This window comes from Phaseolus vulgaris, chromosome 5 (genome assembly GCF_000499845.2).
Source record: "Phaseolus vulgaris cultivar G19833 chromosome 5, P. vulgaris v2.0, whole genome shotgun sequence".
Taxonomy (NCBI): domain Eukaryota; kingdom Viridiplantae; phylum Streptophyta; class Magnoliopsida; order Fabales; family Fabaceae; genus Phaseolus; species Phaseolus vulgaris.
In genome coordinates, this window is record NC_023755.2 from 38,422,099 (window position 1) to 38,439,082 (window position 16,984).

Consider the following 16,984-nt stretch of genomic DNA (forward strand, 5'->3'; position numbering starts at 1 on the left):
AAAAATCCTAATAACATCACATGACTTCTATTTATATGATTTGAAAGCTAAAAGATCCTTTCATTGAAAAAACAGTAATAATACATTGACAAATGATGCAGTATAAAATCTCTGATTCATGATATAAAAAAAAAGGTATTTCTGTTATTTCATAACAAAAATTGAAATTTAAAAAAAAAACAAGGTTATAGACTGTTAGAAATTGTTAATATATCACTTCTAAAAAAAAATATTCATTCATTTATTGTACGATGATTGTTGTACATCGAAATCCTCAAAGGACATTCTAGACACCTTTGGTCTATGTTTTGAGTTGTGTGTGTATTGTCTATGTACAAACTACAAATGTTGCACTACACAGGATTATCAGAAGCTGCTTGCGCATTTGCATTCTAGTACCCTGTTCCTAAGTTCTTTTGGACCAAATCTAATCAAATAATTGACTATTGATGAATTCAGATGCTGTCAAATCTGGATCTCTTTAACTGTTCTTTTTTCCAAGGCTTCGGTTGGTGCAAAATGAGGCTCCACAGAACCATCTGAAAGATTGCACCGATGCTCATGGCGAGTTTTTACAGTCCACAACACAATTAACAACACCATGATCACTGCAAGAAGCAGCATTCCTAGCCACACCATCTCAGCATATTTCTTCAAAGGCTTGCAGTGGTTGACAAGGACTTGAGAAAATGCTTCTTTTACCAGTTTGCATTCCAACAAGTGTTCCACACTTGGATACACATTCAGTACTTCCTGAATTGAATTTGTGTAAGCCTCAACTCTCGTGTACTGGCTGCCTGTTATGTAGTACAAGTTGTCACAGCTTCCATCAATGCCATTCAAACAAGTGAATGGTTTCAGTGCCTTGACAGGGAAATGAAGGTGTTAGCATATCTTGGTCTGGTAATTAAGGGCAGAAATAGAAGTCATGAAGACAATGTTACCTTTGGGATGTCTCCTATTCTTATAGTGTTCTTAGGGCAGTTCTCTGGCTGGTATAAGTACTTGGGTGGACCTGAGAAGGGGTTGCAGACATGAACAAGATTCACATCTGATGTTGCCTGCATGGCTGATATGTTTGCATTCACCTGGACAATGACCAAAACCAAAACATTAGTCCTCCTTCATCAGCTGGCTACGTTGGATTCAACACCAACATTGTATAAATAATAATACAGTGCAATCGTAGGATTCCAACACCAAACTATAAGTCCTTGATTTGTGAGAAAATCCATCTTAGAAATTGGGCACTTAACACACTACAAAAAAACATGTATGTGGTGACGGTTATTTTCGTATAAAATGACATTTATAAACGTCATAATATATGCGTGTGGTGGTTCGTCAAACCGTCATAGAACTGACCGCCACAAACCTTAATATGACACTCTTATGTGACTCACTGCACCACCCGATATTTAACGTTTTGTATAAAGTGACGTTTTTTGTATGTAATTAATGTCAGTCAAAATTGGAAAAAATGGATGGTATAGAGAGAACAAAAACGCAGGAGAGTCTATATTTTGAAAGAGAATTGTGACGGTTCAAAATGACACGTTTTGAAAGAGAATTGTGACGGTTATTAAATTGTCGTATTATACAGATAATTGTAACAATTTTTAATAATTAACATATTAAAATCGCCACTACACGATTTTTTTTTAGTAACGTTAGTGTTGGTTAGTCAATTTGGTTCTTGAGATTAGTGTGTGTTAGGATGAAATTGACCAACTATAGTAAAAAAATCAGGAATAAATAACTTTTTTAACAGATCATATTAGCTACTGATAAATTGACCAACAATCGTTTTTGTTAGGAACTAGACTTGTTTTTTATCAAATTGATTGGTTGTGTCATTTGAGATGTTTACTCTTATTTATATGATCATGTGGAAGAGGGAGGAGGGAGCTGATGTTTGTGAATAGTGATTTTGCAAAAGTTACCTTATTAACAAGGTTGTAGATCCCCGCACTGACATCAGATAGAACTGATTTTGCAGAGAGCAATTCATCACAAGGGAGGATTGAACTTAGGCTGTTGTTATAGGGATTTTCTTGAAAGTTGTCAAGAGCTGTGCATGCATCCCCAGAAAATCTATGACAAAAAAAAGAACTCTTAATATTTAACTGAAACTTCCATCTTATAAACATATTTATTGCAGGAAAATAATTTACTCTTAATATGTAATTCTTTACTTTTCTAAGAAGAAATAGACTCCAAAGAATAGCCAGCATATCACTGTCATCAACCAGCATAATATGACAAGCCTGTGAAAAAAGAAGAGGAAAACAATAACACAATTTTATATCTGCAACACAAAAAATATATGTATACATAAATAAATACACTTGCTTACAGGTATACTGCTCGCCGTATCCTCAGTACTCCAGAAACTGTTCACAAAAATTTCCAACATTTTATGAGAATTATGCATCATCTGTAGAAAATCACAAGATGTACAGATTTGAATTTGTCATTGATCTAAAGATACAAGTCATTGATGTTGAGCATATAGAACAACTGAAAATACCTGATAGAGCTATTACAGCAGCCAAGTTCATGCTTATGATCACTGTGGTAGTAACAAACCTGCAATCAAAAGATTTCCCTTATCATCACGAAATGCTTTATTCATTTTACAATTCATCAGGAATAGGAGAGATAAAGGGGAATCTTACACTAGTTTTAAGCCCTTGTCAATAAGGCGCCTATTCTTCATGGCTTGTTTTGCAATGTTTGCAGAGGCATCATCAAGTTTCTCAGTGGTGGAGTCAAGATTTACTGTAGTCTCAGCAGTGACATTGGCTTCCATAAAGTTACTTTCCATGTCTTTTAATGCTCCTGTTGTGTTTTGTATCGTTTCTGATGCCTCATTCGCTGTCTTGATTATAATATTAACAGCAGTCTTAGCTTCAGAATGGAATCTTGCACTCCCAGCAAGAACTAGCCCAGTTGCAGCTCTGCAGAAACAAGAGCCATGCATACATACATCACTTGTGGAAAAACCAGGAGTTTGAGATGGAACAATCTCCAATGAGTAATCAAGTTATTGTAGTTTGTTATTTTCATTATTACTTTCAAAACTAAATTTATGGAACTAATTTACAAAGTTCATGCCTTTCTTTGAATTACAAAGTCCAATGTGTTCAAGTTGTGGTTTTAAATAACAGACTAGTGTGTAGTAAATTCAAGCTAAAGAAAATTACGTTTCAATTTGGAAGACTATTTTAGTTCTTGCCTAAAGTTTTAAAAAAGGTCACTTTCAAGGCTTTTGGAGTCTTCACGGCTGCAATTTGTCCACAATTTTCTGCATTATTAACTAATTAAAACCTTTAAAATAAGCCTTTCACTACTGTTATGTGGACTGGTTTATACCCTTTGAGGTTTGGAAGGAAAGGAAATAAAAAAATGCTCCTATTCAGGAGTAACATTGTTACTAAGGTTAGAGAGACAAGGATGAATCACTTACATAGAAAAAGTGGCGAGTAACATTGCCAAAGGAATTGAAAGACCACAACTCTTGTAATTACAAGGAAAGACCTTCTTAATCCTTCTTCTGTCATTGTTTTGGCAAACCAAGGTTATTAACAAAAAGCTTCCATATACAATTCCACACAAAAGGCAGAGCACCCCAATTGCATATCCATATACTCCAGTGAAGATCACCGACTGCAAAAATGTTAAGGACATGTTAACAACATCTTTGATGTTACAAATTACATTCATAAAAGAAAAAAATGAGATATTTACACTCCAATAATGCTTGTTGGTGATGTTAAACCCTCCTCTGTATTTTTCGAAATTATGTAAAGGATCCACTCTAACAGTATTATCCGATTGTCTAATGGTATCTGACACATTATCTGCATCAAGCATGAACATCATAATTCTCATTGTCAATAACACAGATAATAGCAGAACAAGTGGAATCTGTACCTTATATCTATCAGTCACTTAATGGCAAAATTAAGTATCATATTTTCTGCAAGATAAGCATAATCATTGACTTTGGAGCATCAAATACAACACTATACATGCGTTCTCTACGTTTATTCTATAATAGGTAATAGATTATTTAAAATTACTATATCAGTAGGGGACCTGCTCTTAATGGCTTTTTAAAGCGTGAAGGACAACATAATTAATGGTACAAAAACGTTAATGAATATCATATTCATATCAAATAGACTAATTTCCAATTGATTTTTCCCTTAAATGCATGCATTCAATTTAAGGTTGTTGCTTTCCATCTTACGTCTGTTAGTCGTGTACGTTATTTAGTTCTTACCCAATTGGGCAATTCATGAGATTTGACAAGGAACTGATTTTCCAATCATATCATTAGCATTAACAAGTTCATATATCCCTAATCTTTTCAGAATCAACATATACCCGAATACCCTTAAGTGCATGGCAATTTGAAAAAAATCTGAGGCAATATATTGAATCTATGAGCAAACCAAATCTTACCTGCAACAGAATCACTGGGTGAGAGGGCTTGTGATGCTACATATGGGGAAATCAAGACTGCAATAACTATAGTAGATACTAGGGTGTTGGTGGTGTTAGCTTTGACCATCTTTAACCTGCAAAATCAAGAACCGAGAAATGTTCACATATTCTGCTTAAATCCAACTCTGAGCATTGTGTTCTGTAACTGAACTAGAAGTAAAACATACGCAATCAACCAGGGTAGAGGAAAGAAGTTTCTAATAAATGTTCACGATATAATATGGACATGCATGTTAGATACAAAGAAGAAGCAATCTTCTTCAGTTTTCTGTGGTGCAATTGCTTAGAACTTTTTAAAGTTTTCCTTTCACATAGAATGAGTTGGGTACAAGGAAAGAACATTTTTTGACTGTGGAAGTGCATGTGGTCATTTCCAAACAACTTACTCGATAATCTGAGATACGAAAGGTGCTGAAAATTCACTCCAAAACCCTGCAAGAAGCTTCACTGGTTCCTGAGCATACCCGAAATCCTTTTATTGGCAAATAATCTTCCTTTTCAAATCCTCTCCAACAAAAACAGATTCAGCTTGAATAGCCACATTTGGGTGCACAAAAGTGTGGATATTTATATGTAGGATCACAACAATTCAGACTAGTCAAATGGCATTCTTAAGAAGGAAGAAGCCAAATCCAACCTCAACAGAAACACTATGGGATCTTTGTTATCTCTCTTTAACTAATTCTCAAGACAGAAAAAAACAAAATAAGAGCGTGGATGGGTTGGTTTCTTTAGCCAAATGTTTATGCATTAATTGGATCATTCTTTTCACCCATTTGAAGTTTGCAGTTCACACGTTAACTTTTTCGGGTGCTAACACACGCTCATGAACCATCGTGTGTAAAAGTAATTACCTAATAAGCAAATTGCTTAATAAAAAAATCTCCAAAAATGAGTGATAAAGTAGAACAGCAACTAATGAGGTTAGAGCACTTTTGATTATCATTATTGTTAAAAATGGGTTAGTGAATTGAGAAGGGTGAAGAAAAGCGTGTGAAACACTTGCTTAGAGTAGTAGAAAGTGTCAAAATTTTGTACCTAATCCATCTCTGACCTGACAGACAACTACTTCAAATTAAAGATTTGAAAAAAAATATGTGACATGTGTTACCAAATGATACTGTAGTTTGTCTAAACCATGAAGCTGAAATAATGCGTTTGGACCCAAACCTTGTTTTCTCTTTGTTTTCCCACATAAAGTCAAAAGATGGCAAAGGCATGACTTTCTGGTCAAGGTACCATGCCACCTGATGTCATTGTTTGACACACTCTTTCTTTTATCTTTTTTACTGTTTTTTAGTTGCATGATTGTTTTTGTGATTAGTTATATACGGATAGGGATATACGTATAATTTTTAAAATATAATTTTTTTATTATTCTAATGATTGTTTTTGTGATTAATTATACACAGAACAAATATACGTATAATCTTTAAAATGTAAGATTTATATATTATATAATTATAAATTATATAAATTGACAATAAAAATTTATGTGCACAAGTATCTTTCTATTTTTGTAGCATAACAGAAAGATGTTTCTCATAATTAATTCAGAGGAATTTGTTTTTTTTTATAATTATAATACAAATTTATACAATAAGTTTAAATTTTAAAAAAATTAATGTATTTCTAGTTGACTTGATCGTTATCGAAACATCTATAAATATGTAGTCTTCCGTAGGAGTCTTTTATGAAGATTGTGTTAAACATCTCACGTGGTTGAGTTAAGTTTAATATCAACTTTTTAAAAAATTCTTAATATAAATGAATTTATCAATTAATTTTATTTTTTTTACTATTTTTGTTATCATTAGGAATTGAAGAGGTAACTATATATATACCTCCTCAAATAAGGTAAAAGTTACAAAATTAAAAATATAACTTTTCATTAAAAATACATCAGATGTAAAGTAAATACTTCTGATAGTGAGTTAATAATCTTTAAATAACGACGAATTCGTTTTAAACGTGTCCTTTGAATAATTTTTATTTTATTTTTTTACAAAAGTTAATAACTTCACGTACGTGATATGATTTAAGGATTGGGTTAAAGTTATTCATATTATCGCCTAATCGTAAACCACCTTTTAAGGTAAATTTGTTTATTTTGGTAACTAATTTAAAAGTTAAAATAAACGTAATTTTAATTAATTAACAGTATAAAAATTTACACCCATAATTAAACTAATTAAAGTCTTTAATTAATTTTTATTTATTTACCAAAACCGCAGTAATATACCAAACTTTCTGCCTTCGAATAAACGATATTTTTCATCCTTAAAAAAAATCAAATACGATTGTTATGTATGATTTTCAAAATTAATAGTTCTTGTCTCTTATTTTTTTGAAAATAGCACCCAAACTTTAGCTCCTAAAAATAATATTTTCTCTCTTATATAAGGGTCAAGGTTTGAGTATTGAAAAAACTAGAAAAAATAAAATTGGTGTTTTAAAAGTCAAAAATGAAGGAAGAAAAAGCCTCCCTAAAATAAATGGCACCATTCATGAAGGGTCAAACAAGGCAACAAAAAAACTGTTTATAATTTCTCTATATTTTTATCTGAACATAAACTGTAATGATTCATTGACTAAATAAAATTACTCATATGTATGTTAATGAAAAGTCGATTTTTTTTTTTAAATTAAATAACTTTAAATAAAATATAATCTTATTGTTTTAAATAATTTCAGCTACACTTTCACATTTAGGAAAGTAGTTCCATCATTTTTTAGTCGCTCTCAAGGTAAAGGTGAGAGAAGGACAATCACTCATTCTTAAAAACTATATTCTTAAGGACAAAGAGTCAGGCAAAAAAAAAGAGGGCGGGCGAAGCTCTCCGTTTTTGGTTCTCGTGTAACTGGATCTCTCGAAACCACAAGAATTCTCAGTTAAAATTTGATTCCAACTCAACACCTTTTGAGATTTTGAGAAGAGTTGTTCTTTGAAGAGCACATTACAATGAAAGTTGTGAGTTGTGTTCGGGGAAATATATGAGAGGATTAGCAAGAAATATCGTTGTATTCGTTTTAGTTTTATACTCCATTTTTACACATCATTGGATTTTTTTCTGGATTTTGTAGCTTCCAAACTAGTTAAAAAATATATGAAAAAAGATACGGAAGTACAGGTAAAATTTCTTGGCAAATTAACGTTTTTAACACTAAATCCTAAACCGTAAAACCTATAATTTATTTTGCCGTCAAATTAAGATTTTTGACAAATAAAAAATAAAAAAAGTTATAAACGCAGACACCAATGGTGACGTGGGAAATGGACAGAAATATAGGAAAAGTGAAAGCATCGAAGATGGACAACCTCAACACTTCAACTCTTTATTATTTATTGTAAATTGTTACTGCTATTGTGGAGGCTGTGTTTGCTTTTGGACCCTTATTGTGTTTTTTCTTTCTTTTTATATTTAAACTCTGCCAAAGTGGAAGATGGTTTATGCAACTATGAAAGATCAACTTTAAACAAAGAATCAATCAAAGTGACTTCCACGGAAAGTGCTTTATTTCAGACCAGAAGTGCGTTTGTCGGATTAATTATGTACAAACAAATTAGAAAAAAAATAATTTTAATTCCGTTTCTAAATTGAGAATTTATGTTCTATTTTAAAGTTTAAATTTAGAATATGTATGAACCGACACGCTGACGTGGCTCGGTCTCCCTGACTGAGTTGACTGAGACACACTTTGATGTGATTCGTTCTTTCTAACCGAGCTGGCCGAGACACCACGTACGGTCAGACCGACCGACACATATAACCATTAATGCTCAAACCAATGTCATTGAAGCTAAACTACCATTAAGAATTAGATAATGCAACCATAAGTGTGATTCATTCCACTAATCAGGATCAATGAGGTAAGTCCATTAAAATAATATAAATTACACACATTTCAAGAAGCAAGGTACGTCATTATTTCTGTACACCTACCCGAGTACCGAACATCCTTTACTGACTTGAGCGTCGGAGTGTCTTCTGCAAGTACCTTCCCCATAGAGCCGAAAGAGTAGCACAAAGGCGAGAATGATCTCAAACAACCCTAGCAACCTGCCCAAAAGAAAAAGGAAGATGAATACTTCAATAGTTTTCTAGGTTTAATCTCCCTGGTAGGAACATAATACATATTACAATAATAGGTCTCAATTTTTTAAAAATTATATCTACCTTTTTTGCTTTTATAATGGTCTCTTTTATTAAGAAATGTAAATATAATGCTTTTAGAACTTAAAAGAGATGCATGTATAATGTAAAAATAATAATAATATGAAGATAGTATATAGATTTAATCATAAGGATTTTTTTTACTTCCTCTATTTTGTTTTTAGTGTCTGGAGGAGAAAAAGGTGTTCCTTAATATTTCTGGTTTGTAAAGTTTAAGACTGCATTAATTATTTTTTTATCAATTATGTTTTATTTTTGAAAATATTAAAGATAATTAAATTATTTTTTTATGGAAGTTTAAGTGGACCGCTGCTTGTATTAGTCGATTATTAATAATTTACTATATTTCACCTTTTCATCTAGCTTCCCATTAATCAGTAAATACATTATATTTTTTAAGTAAGGAAGATGTAAAAGTCACAAAGAAAAATACAAACAGAAAAAAATATCAAAATGATAAGAGTATTATTAAATTTTTATTATAAATTATAATAAAATCAATATTAAATCTTAAACCAAACCTAAAAACAAATATAAGAAATATCTTCGTTAGAATAGAATAACTAGATGTATTGTTTGTTTTGAAGGCTGAAGTTCTATCACGATTTTGTCTTTAAAAAACATCTTAGTGGTTAAAGGAGAAAAAAAATATACAAATGGTTCGTAGTCTCAACTTTATTTTTTTATTTGTCTAAATTCTTAAACAAATCGATGTGAGATTATATTGAAAGTAAAAGAAATATTGGTTTTACTAAATATTTATTAAATAAAAATGAGAATTGTAGAATTTTGCTGAAAATGACATAAAACTGCTAACTCCATTGCATTTACAGTTAGGCAACATTAATTGCTAATTTATTAGTATGACCAAAACAATCTCCAAATCTTCAAAACATTGCTGTCTAGAATCAAACCTTGTTTATATTTTAAAGCCAATACAATTTCTTGCAAATTGTTACAGGTTTTGAGTATACTATAAATATTTAATTAATTTTAATTAATTTTTTTATTAAGAAATTATATTAAATATTTAAAATATTTTTATTTTATTTTTTAATTACTTTGTTGTTTGATCTTGTTATGAATGACGTGATCATTAATCATTAAAACCGAGTAATATGATTTATCTGGTACAAACAGTTACATTTAATTTAATTTAATTTACTAATCAAATTGGGCCTTTGTTTATTAGCGAGTTAGAGAAGAGAAGACATAAACATAATAACATACATTTCATTTGCACAAAAATCAAACAAGTTATTACAATAAAAATAAAAATATTATATTTTAAGAAAAACAATATTTTTTAACAATAATTCAATTATTTAAATTTATTAGATTATTAAAATTTAAGTAATTCAAAATAATTTGATTCCTCTGTAATATAATTAATTGTGAAGCATGTATAGAAAAATTATATGGGATTATAGTTCATTTTCAAAATAAATGATATTTTTTTAGCGTGGTCTAATTCTATATTAAATTTGAAGAATAACTTTAAATACACAAAAAAATTAAATATATATTTTTAAAAATTTAACTATTGGGAAGTCCACATTATCAACTTGACCGTTATAATATGATATGATAATCCATAATTCATTTGGCAATCACTTAGTAATGGGCTTACTTGGTTTGGACTTATACAGGACAAATTTAATACCAATTGCTTTTAAGCTTAAATCTATCATATAATAATTTAATATATAAATTATAATACATTAATATGTCTTAAAAAATATTTTATTTTTTTTAAATATAATGAATATTTTTCAAAGTGTACTAAGTTAAAATTTATTTAAATTGAACGACAAAAAAGTCTAATTTGCTTTAGATTATAATTTTCTTAACCATGCAGTTTTGTAAATTAGTTTAGTAGATGTAACTAAATAAAATTGTGTATAATTTGGACTTGGCAAACACACAAAACATTAAAATCTAAGAGTATATAAAAAAGAAAGTGAAAAGAAGAAGAATGAGACAATACAACTTGCTACCATGTCCCCCCATATATTAATTATTACAATAGAAAACCAAACTTACATTTTACACATTTTTTTTAATGAAAACTCTCAAAACTTGACACTTTTTTTTTAATGAAAACTCTCAAAACTTGACAACTCGACTAAACGAAGACCTAAATTGAAATATTAAGTAACAATAATTATCTAAAAAATATTATTAAAAAAAATAAATAAAAAAATTAAACCAAAATATATAATATTAACAAAAATGATACATAGGTGATTTATACCTATTAATCAAAAAATTATAAAAAAATTAAATAAAAATCTATTATATCTATGAAAATACTTTATATAAATAAAATAAAACCTAAATTAACAAGTTTATCAATACAAGCATTTTCTTAAAAATAAATGTGAAAAACTCTAAATTTAATTTTTCGATATTAACTAAAACATGTTTCACCTATTACAAAACATCTAATAAACATTAGTCATAACCTTATATAACCTTATATATTACAAACCAAGACAGAATCACATTTAAACCATAAACATTCATCCAAAATGAGAAAGTCAATCTACTAAAATTTAAAAAAAAATATCATTTAATAATACAATGTTCATAATGAACTCCGAAGTCGCAAAATAATTTGTAATACAATCCTATATTTATTAATTTCACAACCGATTCTCATAAGACCATTATTAACAAGAATATAATAAAATATGCATAGTGAAATGTACCAACAGAAATAACTAACGATAAATAAAATTATACCACAACTTATTGACCTAATTGCCTAAATTTAACTCAATTAATACCAAGAATACTAAATAATTCCTATAGTATAGCTAAGTTAGGCCAACAAGGGAACAAAAAGCAGGAAAATCAACAATAGAAAAATAAAATAAAATAAAAACATTTTGAAACTAATTCAACTTGATGATTATCAACAATTATTCATTCTTGCTTCTTTTTTTTCCAAAAGTAAATATTTTGGGTCAACTTGATTGACGTTTGGAAGTTATTCTCCAATGAATTTTGCTTATGATGATTGTGGAGGGAGAGCTGTTCTTGGAAGTATGGAATTGGCTAGCTCTTCATTCACCTTCACAGGAAGAGGTGGCATTTGCTTCATCACCTCTGGTGAATCATTTAACCTGAAAACAAACACAATAGTAAGCTTTTTACATCAAATCAAATTGGACTAAAATCATAGAAATGAACAAAAAATTACAACTCACTCGTTCACAATTTTAAGGATGTTGTCTCTAGTTTGGCAGAAAAGATTGATGTTCTCCTGTACCTGGAAACAAAAATCATTAACAGGTTGCTTTAAAACCACAAAAAATATCCCTTAGAATGGAAGTCATACCAACAACAATAAACTAGAACACCATTTACGGATCCAAAAATAGATAAAAAAAAAACACTGGACCACCAATCATGCCAGATTGTAGATTAAATTAACACAAGATAAGAAACAACAAACACATAAGAGAAATTTTCAGCAAATATATTTAAACAGACACGGAATCTACAGACCTGTGAAAGATGACTAACATGAGAGTTTTTATTAAAAAAAAAACATACTCAGAGTACAATTACTTGCATTTACGTAAACAGCCATAACATAAAGCATAGAAATATTGTTCTCACTCTGCTAATATAAGATATTAATACTTCATTCTCTGTATTTGGTATTTTAACTTAGATCTGTGATCTTGCTTTCAGAATTAAGGCAGGTTCATAAATGTTGCTTCAGTTATTGATTTGTGTAGACAAACACGTGAAGAAAATATACATTGGTTGTTATACAATTAGAAAAATAACTCAAGTATATCATTGTTCATATATATTTTCCCTTTGTTTTATTGCCTTTCAAGTTATAATTGAAGAAACCCCACTCTTGACTGTAATTCTTTTCTATTATAACCTGAGCACAGGTTTCTCACACTAGTCTAGTCATACCAAAACCTCAAGTATGGCTTCCAGTGCTCTGACAACATCCTAGGTCTGAGAATTCTTGATGAAGACAAGAAAACACAAATTTTAAATGAATTTAAAACAAGGGTGTGAAGAGAAAATATATCACAAGGGAACTAGGATAAAATAAATTGCATAAGACTGACAGCCACAAAATAAAGACAAAATCTTCAATAAGAAGTCTGATGCAGAATTCAATTTATGACAGCCACACAACAGGGAAAATCAGTTAAAATTGTTCTCAATTCACCTGGAAAGCAGAAAGATTTGTGGAGATTTGATTCAAGGCCTGTGCATTTTGCTCTAATAGCTCACCGGTGGGACCACCAATTGCTGCAAAAAAAATCCAAATTCAAAAACAGAAGTTTGAACATTTAAAAAAAAACTGGAGTCCAGTAATTTTTCAAAGGTGAAAGAAGTGCCTATATAAGACATTGAGACAGAGAAGCCTCCATTGTCATCTTTGCATGGTGTAAATCACCACATCCAAATATAAGAAAAAATTCACAAGGTATTAAACTAAGTCACTGAACCTGTATAAGAGATGCCATCATCGTTGTCCATTGTAATCATTGGTGGAGCATAAGGAGAGACATTGGACCGAGCAGCAAAGCTGGATGACTTCACTGCAGGATCAGAAACCCTTTCCTGGAAACCAAATAAGACTCGATAAGCATCTAAAGTCCAATTCAACATGCATAGAGACAATAAAGAAAGAACCTAGAGTTTCCAGTATTTCACAAATCCAATAACACTTAGTTAGCTTTCTTCCTTTTTACTTTTCTTTAGTTCCACTTTCTTATTATTTCAAACAGCCAAGATGCTTAATCATCACCTAAAAGTCAAAAGAAATGAGGGGACAAAATCCCATTCAATATCATTCCTGGTTACAATATTTAACACATACAATACACTGTCTATTCCAAAACTAAAACAATAATAATAACCATCATCATGCAATTTGTTGAGCAATCATCACGTGTTTAAAAGGAATATTCATGCAACATTTTGTCCTTAAAAAATGAAACATTTTGAAATCCAGAAATAGAAGGTGCAAGAATACCTAATGCTTAAATACTTTTTTGAATATTCAGATTTGGAAAATAGGGGATATTATTTTGATAGAAGCTAACAATGTTTTGTAAAAAGAAGTGGAGTATATCACTTTGTTGTCATCATGACATGCAGCAAAGCTTCTTTTTGTTCTCTTGAGCTTTTGGGAAAAGGAGCTTCTAGATAAGTTTATAAGCTTTACAAATTTCAAAAGCCTGATAATTGTCTCACCACACAAATAAAAAAAAAGTAATAACTAATAATTTGTAATGAAGTGTATATGTTCGTATATGAATTCTAAGAGTTTGTCATCATCCGTTTTTAGAAAAAATAATACAAGGAGAAAACGAAATGAAAATAGGAGGCCAGACAGCCTCAGGTGAAGAGATGATTTGTTTGACATATTATGAACTAAGGAAAGGGATTCTCCACAGTCATAAGCAATCTACAGAAGAAAGTGTCCAGAGCTCAGCTCTTGATCCACATAGCAAAAGGATGCACCAATCTGAAGACTATCAAGAGAATTTACCATAGAAGTAGGCTATTAAAGACAAATTTCTCACTTAAATATGTATATTTTGAAACTTGAAATTAGGAGTCCCAGGGTCCCAGCATAAGCAAGCAAAAGAAACCAAGAATTTGATATATTCATCCACATAGATAGATTTAAATTTTAAACACAACCAACATTCATAGATTAGAAGAAGACATTTAAAAAGGCATCACTATAGGCATGAAAAAGAGTGAAACGCAAAACAATCTAAAAATGTATACAATAATTATAAAAGTATGCAACTAATGAAAACAGTACCTTTTTATCTTTACTTTTCCGAGCTAAATTATGATCATCCTTCCTTCTCTTGCTATTTTCTTTCTTCTGCGTGAAAATGAAAAATAAAAGTCATTATAATAAGTGATCACAGAAACTAAGTATAAAGCAATTCCAAAAATAACAGTAAGCTTCTTTATTTCTTTTTGCATTATATAAAGGGTGGTGAGCAATCAGTCTTTAAGAACTTATCAAAAAAGATATCTCACACCATACTAATGGTGGATCCAGTCATCACTTACTTTTTTCTTTTACAAAAGCAAAATTATGGTTAGTCCTAACGAATTTTATCAGGTATCTTAGGTAATTCAATAAACCCAATTAAGAATCTTTCATCTAAGCTGAAGAACAGGTCATGAGGAACTCACAAGGGCAAGCATAAGAGGCCAAAACTTGATCAAATTTATAAATGCATAGTTCCAATATTTAGTTGATATCTATCATGCAACAACATATCAAAGAAAAGATTTTGACGTCTCTATCAAACAAGAAATTAGCACAAGCATGAGCTACGCTCATTAAACTTTTGAACACTTTTATGGCAATCTTCTAAAAAAGGAATCATGATAAGTGATAGCCTCCAACCTTGTAGATATATGATCCAAATAGATAAGAAATTGATGAACATACACATAGATACACTTATGCCTGATGTAACATCACCCTTATCAACTTGGGGGGAATATGTTTTCAGAATGTCATAAACAACTCAAGAAAGCAACCAACAAGTTTTAACTTACATTCATCCACCTGACTCGCAGTGCTACATCACGAACTGTTTTATGCTGTAACTGTAGGGCAATCTTCGCATAGCGTACTATGTTGGATTCTGAGGCATACCTAAGAGGAGAAATTTGAAATCTTCATTAATTTAATTACTAACACTACCCGTATAGAACTTCATAAATACCACTTTCTCATCAAGGAGGAATCAAACAGTACGACAACAAAAAAGAATTTACCATGCAATCTAACTACATAGCAAATCAAGCTTTTTATTTAAGCAATTAATTAAATATCACTACTGATAAAGATTTTGACAATGATATTAATTTCAAAAGGTGAGTTTCCTATGTTGTAATGATTTCAAACTGCCATCACAACCACAACGAGACGACAATCCACTTAAAGAAGATATCTCCACTGATACATATGATACAATTCAGTTTTGGATTGTCCTAGTTTCCAGTAATTCTTTGTGCAAACAGAAGTAAGCAGCCATTTACAAGATGATAACAAAAAAAATACATCATTTTATGAATAAAGCTCTGAACACCCAGATCTCAAATTGGATTAGGACCTCTTTATACTCTACAATTAAACTTAAAACATAGGCTGACAGGATCATCCATGAGTCGAATTGGAAGTCAGTTTACTGAATTCATGAGACAGCTTGCATTTTGGCTCGTTGCAAACAAGCTTTAGCTTTTCAGTTCACATTAGACTCGTTAGCTTGTCACCATTTTTTTATTATAATTAACAATAATAGCAGTAGTAGTACTAGTAGTAGTAAACATTATAATAGCAATAATATTTTTTATTTAAGTATTTAAATTTTGAATTTGACTTAATCGTGAAAAAAAGGAAATCTTAATTAATTGAAGTGACAAGGCGGAACATAGTAGAATTGAGGCTAAAATATTAAACTCAGTTAATGTTTAAACTAAAGGTGGAAATTAGTTTATTCAACTCGTTTCAGAAAAGGAAAACGGCTTCGATTTGTTTATGAACTTGAGCTAGCATAGAAAGCCATCAAACCCCACTTCCAATCACATGAAACCACAAAGATAAGATTTAGCAATTGCATATGAAGGGTACCAAAAAACACCCCCAAAAAAAAACACTCAACAAAACAACCTCAAAAAACCGAACACAAAAGAAAAGAAAAAGATATACTCACTTGGAGAGTCCATCTTCGAGAATGGCTTGTTCTTCGGCAGTCCAATCGAGTGAGATACCAGGGTTGTGCTTCATGGCGAGAGCCGCACCGGACGTCTCTGGAGCAGAAGACGACACGTGCGTGTGCTCTTGATGGTTCCCAGATGGGTTCGCCATCGACGACGAAACGATAACCCCTTTTCTTCAAACGCCTCAAGTTTCAAACTTTCCACCTATGGCTTATCGGAATTGACGGTTAATTCCCGCCAATTACCGTCACACACGAAACAGCATCGACCCAAATGAAAAAAGGGGGAAAAAAGGCACAATCAAAATCGAAGGCAGAGAGAGAAAGAGATGAAAGCGATAGTGGTGAGATTGAAGGAAGGAAATGGAAGAGATAAGAGAGCGAAAGCAGAGAGGGGTTTTGATTGAAGGTGGAATTGAATGAAACTGCAGAGAGAGAGAGAGAGAGAGAATGAGAGAGAGAGTATTAAACTTTTTTTTGAAAAAAAAAATGAAGAAAAAAGAAAAAAAAAAGTTGCCTTTTAAGGAATTAAGATTTTCTGCAACTCATTACCCA

General features: G+C 30.9%; 2 protein-coding genes across 2 annotated transcripts; both read right to left on the minus strand.

The window, feature by feature from the left end:
• Positions 1 to 214: 214 nt before the first annotated feature.
• On the minus strand, positions 215 to 5,405 carry LOC137835808 (uncharacterized). Its single transcript, XM_068644492.1, has 11 exons — positions 4,899 to 5,405; positions 4,471 to 4,586; positions 3,751 to 3,863; positions 3,470 to 3,669; positions 2,679 to 2,960; positions 2,531 to 2,589; positions 2,357 to 2,393; positions 2,196 to 2,267; positions 1,944 to 2,094; positions 945 to 1,088; positions 215 to 864 (listed from the first exon to the last, which is right to left on the minus strand). Exons 2-11 carry the CDS (start codon positions 4,577 to 4,579, stop codon positions 466 to 468), a joined length of 1,566 nt encoding a protein of 521 aa, XP_068500593.1. The 5' UTR covers positions 4,580 to 4,586; positions 4,899 to 5,405; the 3' UTR covers positions 215 to 465.
• A 5,895-nt stretch (positions 5,406 to 11,300) lies between these two features.
• On the minus strand, positions 11,301 to 16,984 carry LOC137835809 (uncharacterized). The gene is made up of 7 exons (XM_068644493.1): positions 16,424 to 16,984; positions 15,264 to 15,363; positions 14,506 to 14,571; positions 13,175 to 13,289; positions 12,892 to 12,974; positions 11,900 to 11,961; positions 11,301 to 11,815 (listed from the first exon to the last, which is right to left on the minus strand). The coding sequence occupies exons 1-7, from the start codon at positions 16,576 to 16,578 to the stop codon at positions 11,701 to 11,703; spliced, it is 696 nt and encodes a 231-aa protein (XP_068500594.1). The 5' UTR covers positions 16,579 to 16,984; the 3' UTR covers positions 11,301 to 11,700.